The 19,605-nt window shown below is 32.5% G+C and overlaps 1 protein-coding gene across 6 annotated transcripts in view; it reads left to right on the top strand.

Moving 5' to 3' along the window:
* The window catches only part of RELCH (RAB11 binding and LisH domain, coiled-coil and HEAT repeat containing), a 113,841-nt gene that overhangs the window by 71,459 nt on the left and 22,777 nt on the right, over nucleotides 1-19,605 (top strand). For 2 of the 6 annotated variants that reach the window (XM_024754856.1, XM_024754854.1), the window contains 8 exons: nucleotides 4,081-4,237; nucleotides 4,865-4,988; nucleotides 6,804-6,852; nucleotides 8,938-9,017; nucleotides 12,086-12,192; nucleotides 13,186-13,285; nucleotides 18,430-18,512; nucleotides 18,718-18,781. In XM_024754856.1, coding sequence (XP_024610624.1) covers nucleotides 4,081-4,237; nucleotides 4,865-4,988; nucleotides 6,804-6,852; nucleotides 8,938-9,017; nucleotides 12,086-12,192; nucleotides 13,186-13,285; nucleotides 18,430-18,512; nucleotides 18,718-18,781 — 764 coding nt within the window. Of the gene's footprint in view, nucleotides 1-4,080; nucleotides 4,238-4,864; nucleotides 4,989-6,803; nucleotides 6,853-8,937; nucleotides 9,018-12,085; nucleotides 12,193-13,185; nucleotides 13,286-17,837; nucleotides 17,921-18,429; nucleotides 18,513-18,717; nucleotides 18,782-19,605 lie in introns of those variants that run through there. The other 4 variants (XM_024754857.1, XM_024754855.1, XR_003004495.1 and 1 more) reach the window with 3 other exon arrangements.

The raw sequence follows: 19,605 nt of genomic DNA, 5'->3' as shown, positions 1-19,605 counted from the left end.
TTAACAGCTTAGCTTTCCAAAGAATTGTTTCTGATTAAAAATGTAAAAGTCACTTTATATGACAGCATAATTACTAAAATGTATTATATGTGTGGAACTGCATGGTCGTAGATTGTATGATATCTGGGGTGAACTATGTGGCTTCATCTTTTATGGATAAGCCTCGTGGTAGTATTTTATAATATTTGTACTTTCTTTCCATTCTTAATCTAGAGGCTTTTATTATAGCCTTTTTTTCAGTGTTATAAGTCAGAAATAAGCATTTTCTTTCATTAATAGAGCTGAATTAATAGTTACCAGAACCAGTTTATGAAGCTTTTCATTTCCACTTTCTTTATATTTTTTCTTCCCCAGCTATTTCATCTTATTTTCAGTAGGGGAAGGTAAATGTAATTACTCTTTCCTGCTATGTCCTTGATAGGAATATAAGCATATGCAGCACAGTTTCTTTTTTTTCCAAAAAAAGAATATGATTTATTTTCAGAAATACATGAAATTGATAGCAAGAGCCAGTATTTTCTTAGCTCAAAGTCTAGCTAACTAGTAAGTGACCTTTGATCCATGGTACGTGGTAGCCCCACTGCACCTAACCCCCAGGATAAACGGCTATAGACAAATTATTACTATGTATGAGATTCCTTTGCAGCTTTTTCAGATTTGTGAATTAGCCGTGTCTCTTACGGGCTTCTGATAGACAAAAGAATTATAACATTGAGAAAATCAACACACAGTGTTTTTAGAATTATAGTTTTCATGTAAAGTAAACTGGGCTACCTATAATCTTTGGGATATGAAGCAGTGTGTCCAAGAATACACAAAGCACAGCATAAAAATGGTGTATACTGTTAGAATGCCAGTTTTACTTCGAAAATTGAGAATGGATGGGGTAGAGTTAGTTTAATATTTTTTAATGATATTGAGGAGAATGAAAATTCAAACTTTTAAGATAAATCTTCATAAAGCGCTCACAGCTGGCTACTTTAGGTTCTACCCCTTCACTCATTAAGACACTTCATCTGCCTAGGGACTTTCCTGTCTTTCTAATTCCCTCTCTTTTTCTTTCTGTCTTGCTGTATTGTTCTGCTGGGGCCAGCATAACGAAGTACCATAAACTTAGTACTTTAACAGCAGATATTTATTGTTTCACAGTTCTGAAGTGAGCTCTCTAGAAGTCTGAGATCAAGTTGTCAGTAAGGTTGGTTCCTTCTGAAGGCTGTGAGGGAAAAGCTGTTTCATGCCTCTCTCCTCGCTTCTGGTGGTTTGCTGGCAATCTCTGGTGTTCTTTGGCTTGTAGATACATCACCCCAGTCTCTGCCTTCACCTTCACATTCTGTTCTCCATGTGTGTGTGTGTGCACGCACATGCACTTGTCTCTGTCCAAATTTCCCTTTTATAAGATCAGTTATATTGCATTAGAAGTCCACGCTATTCCAGTATGACTTCATCTTATCTAATTATATCTGCAACAACAATATTTCCAAATAAGGTCACATTCTGAGGTTCTAGGGGTTCGGACTTCAACATATAAATTTTTAAGGGAGACCCACAGTTCAACCCACAGCACTTGCTATCATTCATTCATTTAGCAAATAATTCTTAAATGTCACCTATTGCCTGCCAAGCACATGTTAGAGATTAGATAGAAAATTTTCAAAACTACTTTACCATCCTGAACATATTTCTTCTGGTGTTTATGTGACCTTTCCTTGTGATTATGTCTTCATCATGCCAAAAATAATCTTTTAAGTTCTTATTGACTTAATTTGACCCTCTGACTTTTAATAGTAACTGTAAATGTTATTATTCTCACATGTAGGTTATAATACATTTATTATAAATGAGGAAATATTATATCCTTATATATCTATCTATATATATATAGATCTATCTATATATATAGTCTATATATCTATGTCTCTGTGTCTATCTGTATGTACATCTGTATAATTTGGGATACAGTTTATTACAAGTGAAGATTTAATAGTTTTCTCTTACATAATGAAAATTCCAGAGCACTAGCTAATATTTATGTCAGGCACTATTTTAAACACTTGGGATACACTCATAAACAAAACAGACAAATATCTCTGCCATGAAGAGCTTACATTCTAGTGAGAGGGAAATACATTGAAGAGTCATAACAGTTGTTATTTTGCTGGATTTGAATAATTGTGGTTATTTTTTGACAATAAAATACCTATTAAAATGGCGTTCTGGGGACTCTTCTGTATGGTTACAAGTTAGATGCTTAAATTTTTAAAAATCTTTTTAAATAGAATAATGTTTTGAGATCCCTGAACCATTCTGATTGATTATCTGTTAGAACTGAGTTATCCAAGTAATTGCTTATTTCTTGACATTGTTTTGCTTCTGTTGGACCTAGCTTTAAATCTTTGGACCTCACTTTGCCTGTAATAAATCTTGACATTATCTGATTTACTTTTAACTGTTCCACTATTTTTCAATAATTTGTCAGTATTTTTGAAGGAATAATATATTGATACATTCCATCATAGTATCACAGATTGTGACCAATATGATATAATCCTTTTTGAAATTATCAGATATGCTTCAACAATATAGAAATATGAAGTACAGATATCCCTCACCATCCAAATCTATTTGATTCCTAGGTTGAGGTAATGACAACTCAAGCAGAAACCTCAGATAGTATGGGATACCATGTTACCTAAATTCATTTATTTGTTTGTTTGTGTGTGTACTATGATATCAAATAGGAGACTTCAGCTAGCAAGGGATAACCTTTATCTGTACTTAAGATATTGTTAAAAGCCTTGGGCAGCATAGGAGGACGATACCATCTTAATTTTGTCTTTGAGCACTTTTAAAGTTATTGCATGTTTTCTTAAGTTTAATAATTATCATTACACCATTAATATGTTTTGAGAAAATGCTGCATCCTTAATTGTGTCTTTTTAGGGTGTTAACCTCTATGCAGGAGTTGCTAGGCCCTTAGGAATTTCTGTTCAACAGTTAATGAGCTGTTGGTAGCATTATTCACTTAACAGCCATCTAAGACCTGTTCTTTAATAACCTGGAATCTAATTATGATCTGTAGAATCATAGATTTTATTGATGTGTTCAAATTTTACAATATGCTAGTGTATATTCATGTTTTATTTACATAATTTTAAAAGTAATTTTTTCAGTTTTTCCTCCAAAACTTTTAAAGTATATACATGAGACTCTGGTTATAATATTTATAATACATTTTTTAATAATAATTTTGCTTTATCTTACTGGTCACTGGTTTTAACACTTTATAGTAACTTAATGTTTATCAAACTATGGAACATTTTTTAAATAAATCATTTAATATTGGAGATTAAATACTTAAGAAGCCTGTTCAGCTCAAGTTTTAATGTATTTTAGGTCATTATTCTCTGGTATTAAACAGTTTTTCCCTGCTGTCAACCTATTAGTTTCTTGCTGCCTGAAGGAAATATTTTATCATAGTTATTAGTTTTTGACATAAACAGTCTGGTGGAATTACAAGTATTTCTATTTTTTTAAAACCAAATTCAAATCCATATTTTAGCTGAGATCTTATTTTGTGGCCAATTTTAATTTAAGTGAAATTTTACTCTTCACTGGCAAGCTCTTTCATTACAATATTCATTTACTAGTTATTTAGTCTCATAAAATCCTAATTTTTGAGATTTGCTAAATTTGTTCACATATGACAAAAATTTACAGTTGATCCTTAAACAACAGGAGTTTGAACTGTACAAGTCCACTTATATGTGAATACTTTTCAATAGTTAATGTTATAGTACTACATGGTCTGTGGTTGGTTGAATTTGTGGATGTGGAAGAACCTCTGATACAGAGGGCTGACTATAAGTTGTAGGCAGATTAACCCCTGATTGTACAGGGATCAACTGTATTTCATTTTTCTCTAAAAATGGTTTAATTAATATATTTTAGTTTTATATTTAAAGTCTATAATAAGCTAAATAAATATTAGGAGGCAGAACCTTACTTTTCTTTTGACAGAATAGCTAACTTTCCAAACTGTCATTTTCTATGTGATTTATTTTTTGCTTCTAATTTTTATAGTGACTAGGTTCCCTCGGCCTATGTCGCCTCTTCAAGATGTGTCTACTATTATTGGAAGTCGTGAGCAATTGGCAGTACTGCTACAACTTTATGATTACCAGCTGGAACACGAGGGTACAACAGGCTGGGAGAGTTTACTATGGGTTGTCAATCAATTGTAAGTTACCATCTCCGTATTCATTTGGTACATCTCAATCAGTTGAATGAAAGGTAGCTCACTATATTTAGCCTGGGCACTGAGGGACAAAATATAACAAAATATTAAAAAACAAATAGCAAAACATAACTTGGCATCATCTATGGTAAATTTCTTTAGGAGAGGAGATTTATACTACTAGATACGTAGTTATTTATCTATGGAGATGGTGCTGCTGTATTATGTCAGAAGACCTATCTGCTGCCTTATTGTCTACAAGTGGTGATGGATTTTAAACTACATCCAGACTTTTCATTTTTGAGGCTGAAGTGGATGATGCCATGTTAGCCAAGCTCTTGTATGAAATATCAGCTCCATTGATTTGAGTGTCATTAACTCCATACTTAGAACCCTACCATTAAGATTCCATATATTTTATGGCAATCAGTTAGAATTTATTTTAAGAAATTTATAGAATATAAACTGAAGACTTTGCAAAGGGTTCCAAACAACTCCTTTGCATTCCAATTTTACTAGCTATGAAAAGCAGAACAGAAGATATTGTTAGATTTGCATTGTTTCAGAAATTGGCAAGGAAACAATAATTTATTTGTACCCCTGCCTATTTTTCTTTCCTTTCATATTCAGGTTGCCACAGCTTATAGAAATAGTTGGCAAAATTAATGTTACTTCAACTACCTGTGTCCATGAATTCTCCAGATTTTTCTGGCGCCTTTGCCGGACATTTGGCAAAATTTTTACAAACACTAAGGTAAAAACTTGTATTCCATGTTTTCTTGTATGCAAGAGACATAGAAATGTAATGTGTTAATTAATGCTATAGCAGAGTAAATAAAAGCGTGAGCCCTTCCTTTATTCAAATTATCTTTTATTACCTTAGAAAACTGTGATAGTAAAAGAAAATTCTAGTCAGTAATATTCTTCTCTTTATTCATTTTCAGAAGATGATTTAGCCAAAACTTAGTTTGTATCCAGATTTGGTTATAAGATCTACTGACTGTGGATATCTCAAAGCTTTCTAGCATAGGAAGTATCAGCTAGGGGACTCAGCTGTGATTCTTTGAATGTGCTTCTGGTACTTTACCATCTACCACAGATTCAGGAAGCAGCCATTTGCTCAGCATGCTTTGGTCAAAACTTCAGGTGATTATAGAATCAAAGCAGCTTGTATAGAATACTTGCTACAAGATATAAGCTCTTGGAATAGAATGGACACTTGAGATAAATGCTACATATTTCAATCACTGTCACATTTGCCTACCTAGGCTATTCTGTAGTTTTAGATATTAAATTGGAATGTCCTTAGGTCCCACTTTCTTCTTCAATCCTGTTAATCCATTTGTCTTCATAGCATATTGTTAAGTCAGTTCTTTAGAGCTCTAATAAAAACATAAAAAGATGTCATTGCTATAATCAAATGTTAATCAAGACATTTAAAGGGTAAAAATTTTGTTTAGCTCTTTACTATTAAACCTGTAGTTACTGAAACATTTAGAGCATGACAGTTTGGTATAGTGGACTGGACGGAATTCGGAAAATGGGTTATGACCCTGTTATGTTTGTATCCTATGATAAATCATTTAATGTATCTGTGCTTAATCTTTCCATGTGTGAAATGAAGAAGTTGCTTCAGTGTCATTTAATTCTATAAGTCTGATTCTGTAGATTAATCTTTTCACAGTGGTCTACATCTCAGTTTAAATTGAATTTGTAAATTAATATGCCTGACCTGTCAATAGGAGGACAAAAACCAGAGCTTGATGTTATTGTAGAAGAAACAAAATCATTTTACATTTTTCACTAACATGTAATTATTAAACAAATATGATTTGATTTTACTGGTAATCACGCTTGGCACAATTTGTTTGACATCTCCAAAAGAAGTAGCTGTTATTTATTTTACTTTTTTTACAAAAAAAATTAGGAGTTCATTTTAGCACTTAACAGTAAGTGGTTGACTTCAGTGGCCTGAAATCTGAAATCCAATAATGTTAAAAATAAAAAATTGAAACAAGCATTTGCTTTAACTTAAAATTTTAATTAAATTCTGTACTTGATGTTTAAAGTTAAATTTTGAAGACGTTAAAGACTAACCTAAGCCAGTGGATATCACATGATGAATATGTTACTTATTGAATACCCTAAATGAATGGAATTTCATTCCTTTTATATACAGCAAATTTTTTCAATAATTCTAATCATATAATATCTGCCTAAATACCCTTTCTAACATCAAGGTCAGTTTTAGGAGGTAGTAATTTCAAGCACTTAAAATCACCTTGGAAATTATTTTAATTTAGTGAAGGAAACTAAAGACCCTTCAGAAAACTTGCTGACCCGAATTGATTCTTTTAAATATTTTATCTCTAAAAGGTGTTGTTTTCAGTAACTTAACTCTTCTTTTTTCCTATGGCTCTTAAGAATTGTTATGTTTTTGACTACTTGAATCAACAATCTATAAAACAAAATAAATAAATAAGTAGTGGTAGTAAACATTTTATTTATTTAACCATTGATTGGTCTCTTGAACTTGAGACTTTCTGGATCTTTTCTTTGGGTTGCTTAGGTAAAACCTCAGTTCCAGGAGATTTTAAGACTGTCTGAAGAAAATATTGGTAAGTTTGTTCATTATTACTTTTAAAAACAATTGAATCTCTTTACTCCAGCAAAATACTTTATTCATTGTATGTAAAGTGTATAAATAAACTAGCAAGTACAATTGAAAAGGAAGATTTATACTACGGAATTCTTGGTTTTACAACTCTGCCACATCTAATATCCTTCCCATGGGGTGGCAGTAAGATTAATCTTTGTCAATTTGACTGTAAATATCTACCTTCACCGTAATCAAATTGACCTAAGGCTGAGCTTCTCAAGCTGAGTACTTGTACCCTTGGAGAGTTGAAGTAGTATATTCGAGATACTGAAAAGGAAAAAATAAAGAGCCTCTAATTCATAATTAGTTACTTAAAACTTTTCAAACTTAAAACAAATTATAATTGAAGAGAATACAAGATACACATATATGTTTTTTAAATGAAACGAGATTTTAAAGAAACTATAGGCTTTAATGGGCAGCTCCAGCCCCTCTGTTCATAGTTTTCACTTATCTGTCATAAGAAGTGTAGTTGTAGCACCACTGGCCTAAGAACTCCTTTATGTGTGGATCTTATGTCCATGTGTATTTTTCTAATTTCTTAGGAACGAATTGTGAAAAATGTTAGGAACAAAAATGTATAGCCCCCCTGTTTTGTTTTTAAACTTGGTTGATTTTGAATGTATAGGTAATTCTTATCTCAGTCCTACCTTAATGATTTGAATTGAGTCATCTGAAAAACTCCATTTGGGGCTGTCCTCAGAGATAGTTAGAGAATGAATAAATGATTCCCTTTAAGTTTGAAAATGTCGATGAGATTTTTTTTTTTGACAAATGCTTCCCAAAGCTTATATTTAATAGCTTTCTAAAGGGTTAATGCTTGGAATACCTAATAGTTAGTATTATCTCTTTAGTTAATTATTAATTCTGATGATAAATTGGTGAAGAATATTTATATATTTTTGGAAACTGATAGGTTTTAGAATTATTAGTTAGCTGTGAATATTTAACTGTTCATATAGGAAGTGATTATTGTATATAATCACTGTATATACAGTCTGTATCTGTGAATTCAACTTAAGCTTATGTTCCTAGCCTCAGATTTACCTCTCAGCTACCATAGTCACAGTCAACCAACATCAGTACTCCCCAAAAGAAAAAGTTACCCTTACCAAGAGAATAAACAAACCTCAAATACGAATTGATATGAAAATGGAACTTTCTTTTTTGCTGAAAATTCTTTCAGGACAGTTAAATACATTTTTTCAAATCAATTTCTTTATGTACTACTTTCTGAAAAGAATTTAAAACCATATTAAAAATAGATAAAAAGTAATTTTAAAAAGTTTGAGTACATAAAAGTAAATGTAAAGCACTTAAAACAGTGCCTAAAAATCAATAAGTGAGAGCTGTGGTACTGTAAATAGCAACTGTCATATCACCTCTGGCACATTTTTATTTTTAAATCATCTACGTGTGCTGCATAAGAAAATCTCTTATGTTACAGTAGTCACAGGACACTCACCTGTGATTGGATGCTTTCCCCTCTCCCCATGCTTTACTTAGCCTCCCTACTCCATGAAAATAATCAGGGTTCTGTCTGGCTGAAAATCCCTATACAGGACGCAGGAGGAGCTCTGGAACTAGGCTAGCACTGGAAACTAAATAGTATCTCGTATCTGGAAGCAGCTAAAATGTGTATCTGGCTGCCTCCTTTCAGCTGAGTGCCTTTACATTTTACTGAATGCTGCAAATTGAAAACCTGACAATTTATGAAGACCTGCTTATACGGGCACTTGGGAGAGTGTTAAAGAAAGCTCTGATTTCTGACTGTGCAAATAACAGTAGAGCATCTCATTTTGGTTATTAAAGTTTTTCCCATCTATCAAAACTGTTTATGCTGATGGCTCTGAAAAGTATTAAGTTGTATAATATTTTCACAACCACCAGTGGATATGTGTTTTAATCAAAATATTTTTCAAAGTAATAATATTTATTTGTAAGCTTTGTAACCAGTTTTAATTTTAAATATAATTTGTCTTATGACTTTTTGCTTTACATTTAAAGCATACTCAGATTTTTTAAATTGTTTTTGTGATTTTAGATTCCTCAGCAGGAAATGGGGTCCTCACTAAAGCTACTGTCCCCATTTATGCAACAGGAGTCCTTACGTGTTATATTCAGGTAAGGGAAAAATTCTTTTGCTGGAAAATGTAAAGCACTTTCTGTTTAGAAAGATAGCTAATATTATGTATTTTAATGTGCTTATAATTGAAAATGTTACCTATAAGTGAAAACAAAATTTATTTATTCATTTCATTCAATAAATAATTTACAGTGGTGAGCATATTTCAGTAATAGTCTCTGAGGAAAATCTCTGTTGGACAAATAAATTTAGAGATTCTGTGCTTCTTGATATTTTGTTAGAGGTGTTAGATTGCACTTATTTAGTAATTTCTTCGTGTTTCCTGATAATTTTTTCATTAATAAACAACAAAGCACATGTGTTAGGTGAAGCAAACTACAAAATGCTGTAGCACACTATATCATCATTTTTAGTAAGGTATGTTTTAGTAACACTTTATTTTTCTTAATTGTTACTGCATAATAAATTACCCCAAAACGTAAAGGCTTATTATAACTCTTTTATTTGCTCACGATCTTTGCTCAGCTAAGCGTCTCTTCTTGCTGGTAGTTGCTTGTGTTGCTGCATTCACTTGGTTGGTTGGTAGGGGGTTCAGCAAGGATGGCTGAGCTTCAGTCTCCATGTAGTCTTAGGGCCTCTCTCTGTCCTCAGGGCCTGTGGAACAGCAGAGCCAGACTCATTACATGGTGGCTCAGGGCTCCCAAAATTGCAAAATCAGAATCTGCTAGGCTAAAGCCTAGGCTTGGAATTAGCACATCACTACTACTGCATTCTGTTGCTTAAAGTAAGTCACAGGCCCAGCCCAGATTCAAAAAGAGGGAAATAAATGAGAGCATGAACCAGGAGATGTGGTTCATTGGTGGTCACCAATGTAACAGACCACCTCACTCTACTTAACATTGTTTTAAGTAAACATATTATGTTTATTAAGGCACATCAGTCATTTTTAAGTGTGAGGCAGTTCACCTGTGAGGCGAAGATACGGACTCAAGATAAAGCATTTTTAGGAATTAGAATGTGAGAAGCAAACAGGAAGATCTTTTTTCCCAACTTTACCCGATTAATACCTAATTTCTTTTACCTTTTGTGTTCAGAGTAAAGCAGTTCATATTTATTGCACTCTTCTTCCAAAATAGATTTGAACCATCCTATAATATTAAAATATAGTTCTACAGTATCATATGATACCTTGAAACAGAAGCTCCAACTCTGTTAAAGTAGTACAGTATTCTTTTAAACTTTTCTACACTAGTTTCTAAGACTACTCCATAATATGTATACACAGAGAATCCCTGTGTTTAGAATATTTTACGTCATGTAACCTTAACAGATTGTATCTGTTGTTATTCTTAAATTCATGGAGATTAAGTCCTAGCACATATTACGAGGCACAATAGCGTGAATACCATTTTCCTCTTTAATTTTAGAAGCTCTTCCAGCATAATAACAAGTGTGATATCAATATTTTTCTCTCTCATTTTTAAGCTCTGGCAGTTGGTTAGTACGTTGGTTTTCACCATAAATGGTATTTTAAGGCATAATGAAGTACAAAGTTTGCCTCATGGTAGTCCCTCAGTATAGGTTTGTTGAATAAATGAATAAAGACATGCTTTTTGAGCCACCATATGAAATCCAAATATCTAAAGAGATAAGAACTTTCCTGCTGGTTACAAAATGTGAATTGAGGTGGCTGTCCTAGATTGCCCACACCAGCTGTTAATATTTTTCTTACTAAACCAAATTTTCTGTTAGAGTTAATCACGCCCTGATTGCTTTGGTAAACAAAACCTATTTTGAATCAAATACATGAGTAGTATTAAATTTCAAAGCTGAGAAATAGTATTATAGTAAATTTTCAAATCAAAGGAATCCATGCTCATTTAGAAGTATATTTCATAGGTCTCATTTCACACTTGTTTTTTTCAGATTTACAGTTTATCTTCCAAATTTATGGATACTCTGTTTAATATAGTAAGTGACTATAAATGAGTGAGATCTATATTCCAACATAGCTCTGATGCTGGTTTGTCAGTGTCTAAGTTCTTCCCTAAATAGACTGGTGTATTATAAAACTGCTGTGTCCATCCTTTATTCATGCTGATCATTACTTTTGTCAATCACTTATCTGTACCTCATTCTAAATTAACCTGACCATGTAGAAAAAAGGTAGGTGGTTATCTAGTCTTCCTCATGGATCTATTGATATATACAGAAGCCATTTATTGTTGAGCTAATAAAGACCTAAAGACAAAATACCTGACTCTACATATATTTACTTTCTGATAGAATGTCAGATTCCCTCCCTTACAGATTTAGGTTAATTTAACATACAGTTATTTTTTTAACTTTCCTATTTAGTAAACCTGCTTTTTCTAACGTATTTCTTAATACAGTACTGCGTAAGAAAAAAGAAAGAAATATTTTTTCAGATTATTAAAATAATGGTTTGTAAAAGAAAGATTAAAAGTAAAGATTATTTTTTAGTCAAGGGTGTGACTGTTTTTTAAGAATACAGTGGTCTATATTTCAGCAAGTGTGAAGCTTCTCACCACTAATAATTTCTCAGATATCAATTTTCTACTATTAGGAGGATAACTATTTTAGTGGTTTGTATTTAAGTATTTAGAGCCATAGTTAACGGGAAGTAAAATTGGTAAAATAAATTTTAATAAAAGAATATACCTTGTTATGTTTTAAACCAGAACTATCTAATCAATAGTGCAATGATGTAAGTAATCTGTATCTGAGCTGTCCAGTAAGGTAACCACTAACCACACGTGGCTGTTAAACAACTTAAATTGTAACTAGTGCAACTCAGGAACTGAATCTTTTATTTTACTTCCTTTTTAGTTTAAATATAAGTAACCACATGTGGTGAGTGGCTACCATATTGGACAGCACGGGTCTAAATCTGTGAATCAAGATAGTCTTTGTCCTCACACCATTGTGATCATAGATATGCTTAATAAATATCTTTAATTAAAATGCTCCCAAATTAGGATATTTCCCCCTTATTTGGTAAAATTTTCTAATTATAGTTAGGAAATTACGGTTTTAGTTCTACTTGACTGGGTGGAAATTCATTATCAGTCTTTTTCCTCTGTAGGAAGAAGACCGAAAGCTGTTAATTGGATTCTTAGAAGATGTAATGACCTTGCTTTCATTATCTCATGCTCCTCTTGATAGCCTGAAAGCTTCTTTTGTGGAACTGGGGTAAAAATAATAGCTTATAGTTTTTTAAAAGCTACATAAAGTTTTAAAATTGGATTTATAGAGTACATACTTTTAGTCTAAAAAGATTGGCATACACACCAAATCTCTTGGTTTTGAGACTTAAGATTTTTTTGTTTGTTTTTGGTTTTTCTTATTTGTACATTCTTAATATTTTGTAATCAATGCATTATAATAAAAGAATGAGGGAAAGGATACAGACATATCTTCTTTGAAGCAGCTGGAGAAATAAAGTCAAGTACAGATTTGAAGAAAATTCAGTATCCCAAAACTGGAAAAGGAGCCCCAAGTGAAAGCCAGCTCATTAGGCTCCTTTTTCCATTCCATTTGATTTGCCTAGTCCCTCATAAGCACATCATCTAGCTGCTTAAGTAGTTTTATCTCATTCTTTACTTATGTGTTTATTAATAATACTGTCCCACATTTGGATAGTCTTCACAGCCAACTTACCCTTCCATATAGGTGATTTGAGTTATCCTTATTGATCCTACAAACAACCATATGATGTAAATAGGACAGTATTGTCCCAGATTTTTATAGATGCAGAAATTAAAACCCACAGAGGTTATAACTTACCCATCTGGCTCTTAGTGCAGTGTTTCTTTCTCATAAGTAAAAATTTTATTTTACTTTATTTTTTTATAATTTTAACTTTTATGCTATTAAAGAGTTGAAATATCTGTCATAATTGCAAGTACTTAGAGAAACTAAAAGTATAACTCCTGAATATGCTAAAAGTTTGTAGTTTTATAAGGTGACTTCCTTTTTTAAAGAATCTTAGATGTAACCTATTAAACCATACAAACTAATTCTATATGTTTTGCCAATATTTTTATCATTAATATTCCTCAAAAATGTAGTATTTTTCAATACACCAGTAAGGCAAAATAGACTTTAATGAAAGAATATACCTTTTTATGTTTTAAACCAGAACTATGTGGCTCTCACTTTTAGCATTGATTTTTTTTCTTTCAGTGCAAATCCAGCCTACCATGAGTTATTGTTAACTGTTTTGTGGTATGGTGTTGTCCATACTTCAGCACTTGTGAGATGTACTGCTGCTAGAATGTTTGAGGTATGTAAACAAACGCTTCTATTGGTTCAGATCATAATCATTTTCTTTGGAAGAGGGAGAGGGAATATTTCTTAAAAAGGCAGAGAGGCTTTTCATACTATGGTATGTTGATGTATATTTTATGGCATTGAAGAGTATCTAGTTGTGTACTGTGTGATGGGGCAGAAATTTAGCTTTGGTACATTTCAGATTATTTTCTAGCCTTATTGGTTCCTTGAATGTTATTGTATTATCATTTCCATTTCTCAGAATTTCTTTTAAATCTTATTTTAATTTCCATCCTATGTAAATCTTCCTGGCTATACTTTCTATTTACTGAGGCACACAGCTATTAAAATAAAGTAAAACAATATAAGATATCTTTAAAGTTGTAAAATATAGTTGGATTCATGAGTAAAATATAGTTGGATTCATACTTGCAATTATGGAAGTATTTATTTTACTGATTATTCCTACTTCATTATTCCCTCACCTTTCATATCTGGAATAACAACATCTCTATACATTAACTGCCTGTAGACTTATAAGACAGAAGAGACTTCATATAATTTAACTAGATTTTCTTAAATTGCCACCTACCCAAGTTTGGTACGAAAATTGGAATATCTATCTTTTTATCCATCACAGAGGAAATTATGTTAGCCTAGTGTACATATATATATGTTTCTAGAACTTGAATTTGAGCACTAAAAGTGGTTTAGAGTGTTATTTACTGTTCTTGAGTCTTCTCTTAGAGCCATACTGGCTGTGTTCAGTGTCTGTCTCTGCCACTTAATGCCAGTTTCAAACTTCTCTGTGCCTTAGTTTTCTCATCTATAAGTGAAGATGATAATAATAAGTATCCATCTCAAAAGATTTTTATTAATATTAAATGAATTAATACTTCTAAGGTCTTAAAACAGTGTCTGGCACATAATAAGAGCTTAATAAATGTTAACTATCATTATGATTACTGTTTTTTTAATATGCTGTTACTTCACAAAATAATATAATAGTTTAGGAAAAGTATACTTATCCAAACTAAAATTGTCCTTAATACACACATGTGATTCTTAAAATATCTTAAAGCACTCATTTTCATAAGAATTAGACAATTCAATTTTTCCTGAATTTCAGAATTTTTACATAATTTAAGATAAATTGCAATCTAAAGGATAGAGCACTGACAGATTTGAAATATATACCTTCTAAAACTCTTAAATATATAAAATAGATTTGTGGAATCTAAAGAAAATTCCATCCTTATAAGGAGGTTGAAAATCCTCTGAACATGTTATTCCCACAATTATACATATTTGATAAAAAATAACTAATCACATGTTCTTTGTCAAGATAAATTCCAAATTAAAAATTCAGTTAGATGTCTAGCATAAGTGCCTTCTGGGTATAAATAATTTTTGATTATTCAATATGCTGAAAAATAATTATTACCATGAAAGAAAAAGGTTTTTCTTTAGCCTCCTCTACCCACCAAAAGAAAAAAGTATCCTGACTCACTTAATAGGATTTTATTCTAAGACCATAACAGCTATTTCTTTCTCTTGAACCATTTATTTCTAAAATGTATGTATATACTGGTGAAGCATACAATATAAATGAAAATAAAGAAAATGAAGCGTCCTCCCTTTTTACTTGTTTCTGTGGGGTTTTTTCTGCCTTATTTCTTACATGTGGTTTTTGTCTGGTTTTGGTTTCTATGTCTGCTGTCAGTGCTGGTTGGAAACTATACCTATGCTTAAGCAGTTTTCAGTGTTCTCTCAGTTGATGATGAGTTTCTGAGTCTAATCTGAGAGACTTATTTTAATGATTTTTCAAGTTCATTTATGATAAAAAAATTTTTACTGAGCATGCCAATAAAAGTCATTAGTAGGAAAAATTAAAGTTACTTTTTTGTCAGTGAGGCTTATTTTGAATAATATTGTATTAAAAGAATAATTATTTCATAAGATTTTTTTGATACTAATACTTTATAATTTACAGTTATGCCTGCTTCCCCCACCCCCAAAATGAGTTAATTCAAAATAAAAACATAAAAAACAGGTCACTTAAAATTTTTAATTTTTTTAATGTGAGACCAGAAACTACTGAGAAAAAAAACAATAAATGGATATACCAGGAACATAATATGAGATACTTAGTGAAATTGAACACTAAATTTAGCTCTGAGTTTTCAGACAGCAGGGCAAAAAGGGGAAATCCAATCAGTCATATTATTCTCATTGTTAAATAAGAGACAATATATTCTTGATGTAACAAATTATTATTGAAATTGATTTATAAAAGAGACTTTATTATGTGACTTCCAGTGTGACATAATGGATTTCCCAAACGATGCAGAAAAGAACTTCATATAATGATTTCTTACATCAATCATAAGGAGATCAATCAGGTAACATTAAGACCACAACTCAAAGAAGGCATGGGCTTTTAAGACAAATGTGACTGAGTCCATTTTCTAGCTCTACCTCTTTTGGGCTCTAAAACCCTGGGCAAGTTATTTAACTTCTCTCAGGCTCAGTTTCTTCATCTGTTAAAACATTAATAATAATTGTACTTACCTCATCATGTTTAAAAATCAAATGATAAACTGTGTCTAAATGTGTAATAATTAATAGCTCTTAAATTTTGCTTTCCGATTTTCCAGCTTATTAAATTAAACCTGAAAACTCCAGTGCAATGAAGAATTAACTTGCCCCTGGATTATCCCTTTTTTTTTTTCCTTTAATGCTTTTTGGCTGGCACAAGTTAGGCACTTCAAGATACACTTTACTAATTCGAATCTAAGCTACCTTATTTATAAAATGATACAGAGAAGAAAGTTGTATATAATGTATTTGAACTTCTTCCCCCTATTTCTTTCTACCTGACATCTGTAATGTTTAAGGTAGTAACAGAAGTTCTTTTGTCATTTTATTCCTGCCTAAATTATCCATGGTTCTGTTGAAATAAAAATGATTTCAGAATACTGAAGTAGATTCTAAAGTGTATCAGTTGGGCTTCCCTGGTGGCGCAGTGGTTGAGAGTCTGCCTGCCGATGCAGGGGACCATGGGTTCGTGCCCCGGTCTGGGAAGATCCCACATGCCGCGGAGCGGCTAGGCCCGTGAGCCATGGCCGCTGAGCCTGCGCGTCCGGAGCCTGTGCTCCGCAACGGGAGAGGCCACAACAGTGAGAGGCCCGCGTACAGCAAAAAAAAAATAAAATAAAGTGTATCAGTTGTTAAATGGTAACAGATTAGTGTAAAATTAAAAATCTCTGATAAAGGGAGCTCTGCTCTCTGATGTGCTGTGTAGGAGGAATAGTTAACCCAACACAGTGTTGTGTTTTTGTTACTAAAAATTCCACAGCATCTTCCATCTTCCATGAGGACTAGTTCCATTACAAGGTGAAGAGATTGATTAGCATTTAGGATTAATTTGTGTTTACATTCTGAAATAGAGAACGTAGGATTAGGATGTTACCCTTTTCTGTTGAACTCATAAAATTCCGTGATTTTTATAAAAACAATGCATACAGCTCAATATTGTCCTCTAGTTCTGCAATTTAGGGTTGGTTGCTAAATGAATTGTTTTTATGATTATAGAAATAGGTCTAATTGTGCTCATTGTATTTTTTTATTTGAGCTTTTAGAGAAATGCAAAACAAAGGACTATTTGTAAACATTAACTACTTGGACGAGACAAAAACATTTTTTAGTTAATAATTTCTTTTTTCAAATATATCACAAATCTTAGGTCCTTTGAGTAGTCACAATAATTCAGCTTGCATTTCTTGAATACCTAGTCTTTGTCAGACACAATATTTAAGTATATTATGTGTAGTTAGTAGCACAGTGATCCTTTAAGGTAGATGATAGTGTCACCATTTTCAGATGAGAAAACTGAGTTTCAAGGGATTATGTAATATATCTAAGGCCACATGACCAATAAGCGGAGAGCTAGAATCTGAACCCAGGTCTGATTCCCACATGAAATAAGTACTTTCCACTAGGTTACATTATATCTCTGTACCTCAAGGAATAAAGCTACATGATGTAAAAGGTTGGGAATTTTTGTGTGTGATTTTTAAATTTACTTGCGTCAGAACGATCAGAAGCAATTTAGTGGTGGCTGCTAGCCATTTGAGTTTGGTTTAAAAACAGTCCAGTTTGTACCTTGTTGGTCATAACAAAATTATATCAGATTTATTTAAAGAATTTAACCATAGAACCCAGTATGTCTTCTTTTTAGTTTCTTTAAAAGAAAAAAAAAAGGTAAAGCTTTCTTTTAAATTGAACATGGAAATTGCATAGACTATTTGACCAGAAGTACAAACTGTCATTGAATTGGTAACAAACTGTTTTCAGGGACTGCTAGGCTGTGTAAGCTTTATTTTTCTCCTAAGCATTCTCTGCCTTTATAAAGCACTCTAGTAGCAATATTTGCTTAGCTTCTAATTTTGGTTTTGCTTTTGTGTTTTCTCTCTTTCTCTTGGTTGTTCCTTTCTTCTTCCTGTGGCATTGTGTTTGCTCTTTCCATGCATCACCTGTGAATACCCCCTGTGCTGACCAATCAGCTGTTGGTGAAGGGGGTGAATGAAACTCTGGTAGCTCAGAGGGTTGTTCCTGCTCTCATTACTCTCTCCAGTGACCCTGAAATGTAAGTGTCGTTCCTACCTTTTACATTCAGCATCCCTTTCAAACTGCGCCTGTCAAGAAATAACCATCAGCTTTTAAATTCACTGAAGACTAGATTTAGCTCTTTAAAATAATAATATTGGATTATGCTTACTTGATTTTAAACTTTATTATACTACTATTCATGTATTTTTTTTAAGTCAACCTTCACAGTAAGCCTAATGACAAGGCCATGTATTGAAAAGAATATATTAGTAGTATTTATTAGTCCTCAATAAACGTTTCCAAAACTTAAAACATGCTGATGGACTATTTCTTCCAAGCCAAGAAGGGATGCTCTCTAATCTCACTAACATGTTGTTACCAGTAAGTATAGTGGCATGAACCAGAGGCTTAACATTTTAATGTCTCGTGTGGGTGACTAAACCAAGAAAGGCCAATGAGTCTGCCTGCCCATCCTCAGTCACAGCTAACCCAGTTCTCATTCCAGTTTACCAAACCATTTTTTATTGCATGTTGACTGGTTTACAGCTGACTCTTCGAGGCATGAGTGAAGCGTTAGTTGACAAGCGGGTTGCTCCGGCCCTTGTTACCTTGTCCAGTGATCCTGAATTGTGAGTTTCACAGACTGCGACCTTAAGTTATCCTGTCTGTCTTTTTGAGCATTCTTCTTGGTCTGCTTTTTTTTAAATTTAATTTGTCATTGCTAGAGACTAATACAGTATATTTACCTTGTACTTACTTTGATATATATTTTAATAATAATCGGTTTTTCATCTCAAAGAAAGTTTCAGTTTCTTTCTTTTTTAATTTTAACAGCTCTGTCAGGATTGCCACAATTCCAGCCTTTGGCACTATTATGGAAACAGTTATTCAAAGAGAGGTAGGAAATGACTGGAATTTATTTAATCTATGTACTGTTGAGGTAATGATAACACATTACAATACGTGTACCCGGTAGCATCATACCCTTCATTTGATTTCTTAGTTACTTATGGGCCAGAAGAGGATCTCAGTATTTGAAAATATGATAGCCTACCAAAAGTATATTTTCATATGCGAAGGCAATCTCTAGTCTTTCTTCTCAACTAGAAAATTAAGTATAAGCCAACTCTCAGATGTTCTATTTTAAGTCTATCTGGATATTGCAGTTTTGAATAATCCTTCAAAGCAGATTTAGCTCCAAAGGCTTCTATTATCCAGTAGACTTCTGGATAGTCTACATAAATTCCCAATTGCCAGTTTGTACAGATTTGAAGACAGGTTTTCTCAGTTTCACGAACGGAGGCTAGAGGGTACCTATGTTCTTGTAACTGTCATTGATAATCAAGCTGCAAGTCATGTCGTAGACTGGTATCATCTTTTTGTAGCACACATCACTGTGACGACCCTCTGTCACGCCTGCTTCAGGAGATTACCAAAGTCTTCCTCCCTAAATATGTATTTTGATTCAGAAACTTGTGATTTAATTTTCAGTTTGTTAGGTTCTATCTGCAACATTAACTCTAAGACACTTCCCAAAATTAGTTATCAGAATTTTATTCTTTATTATCAAATTGGACATGTCCTTACACAATGAAAAACCCTATACATTAGAAAGTAAATTATTTGTGGTTATATCACTTAGCCACTTAAATGGAAAACAAGGTTTTCCATCTCATAGACATTTAACCAAAAAAAAAATTTATATATATATATATATATATT

The sequence above is a fragment of the Neophocaena asiaeorientalis genome, unplaced genomic scaffold, assembly GCF_003031525.2.
Source record: "Neophocaena asiaeorientalis asiaeorientalis breed wild unplaced genomic scaffold, Neophocaena_asiaeorientalis_V1.1 scaffold124, whole genome shotgun sequence".
Taxonomy (NCBI): Eukaryota; Metazoa; Chordata; class Mammalia; order Artiodactyla; family Phocoenidae; genus Neophocaena; species Neophocaena asiaeorientalis.
This window is presented reverse-complemented; position numbering and strand designations above follow the sequence as displayed.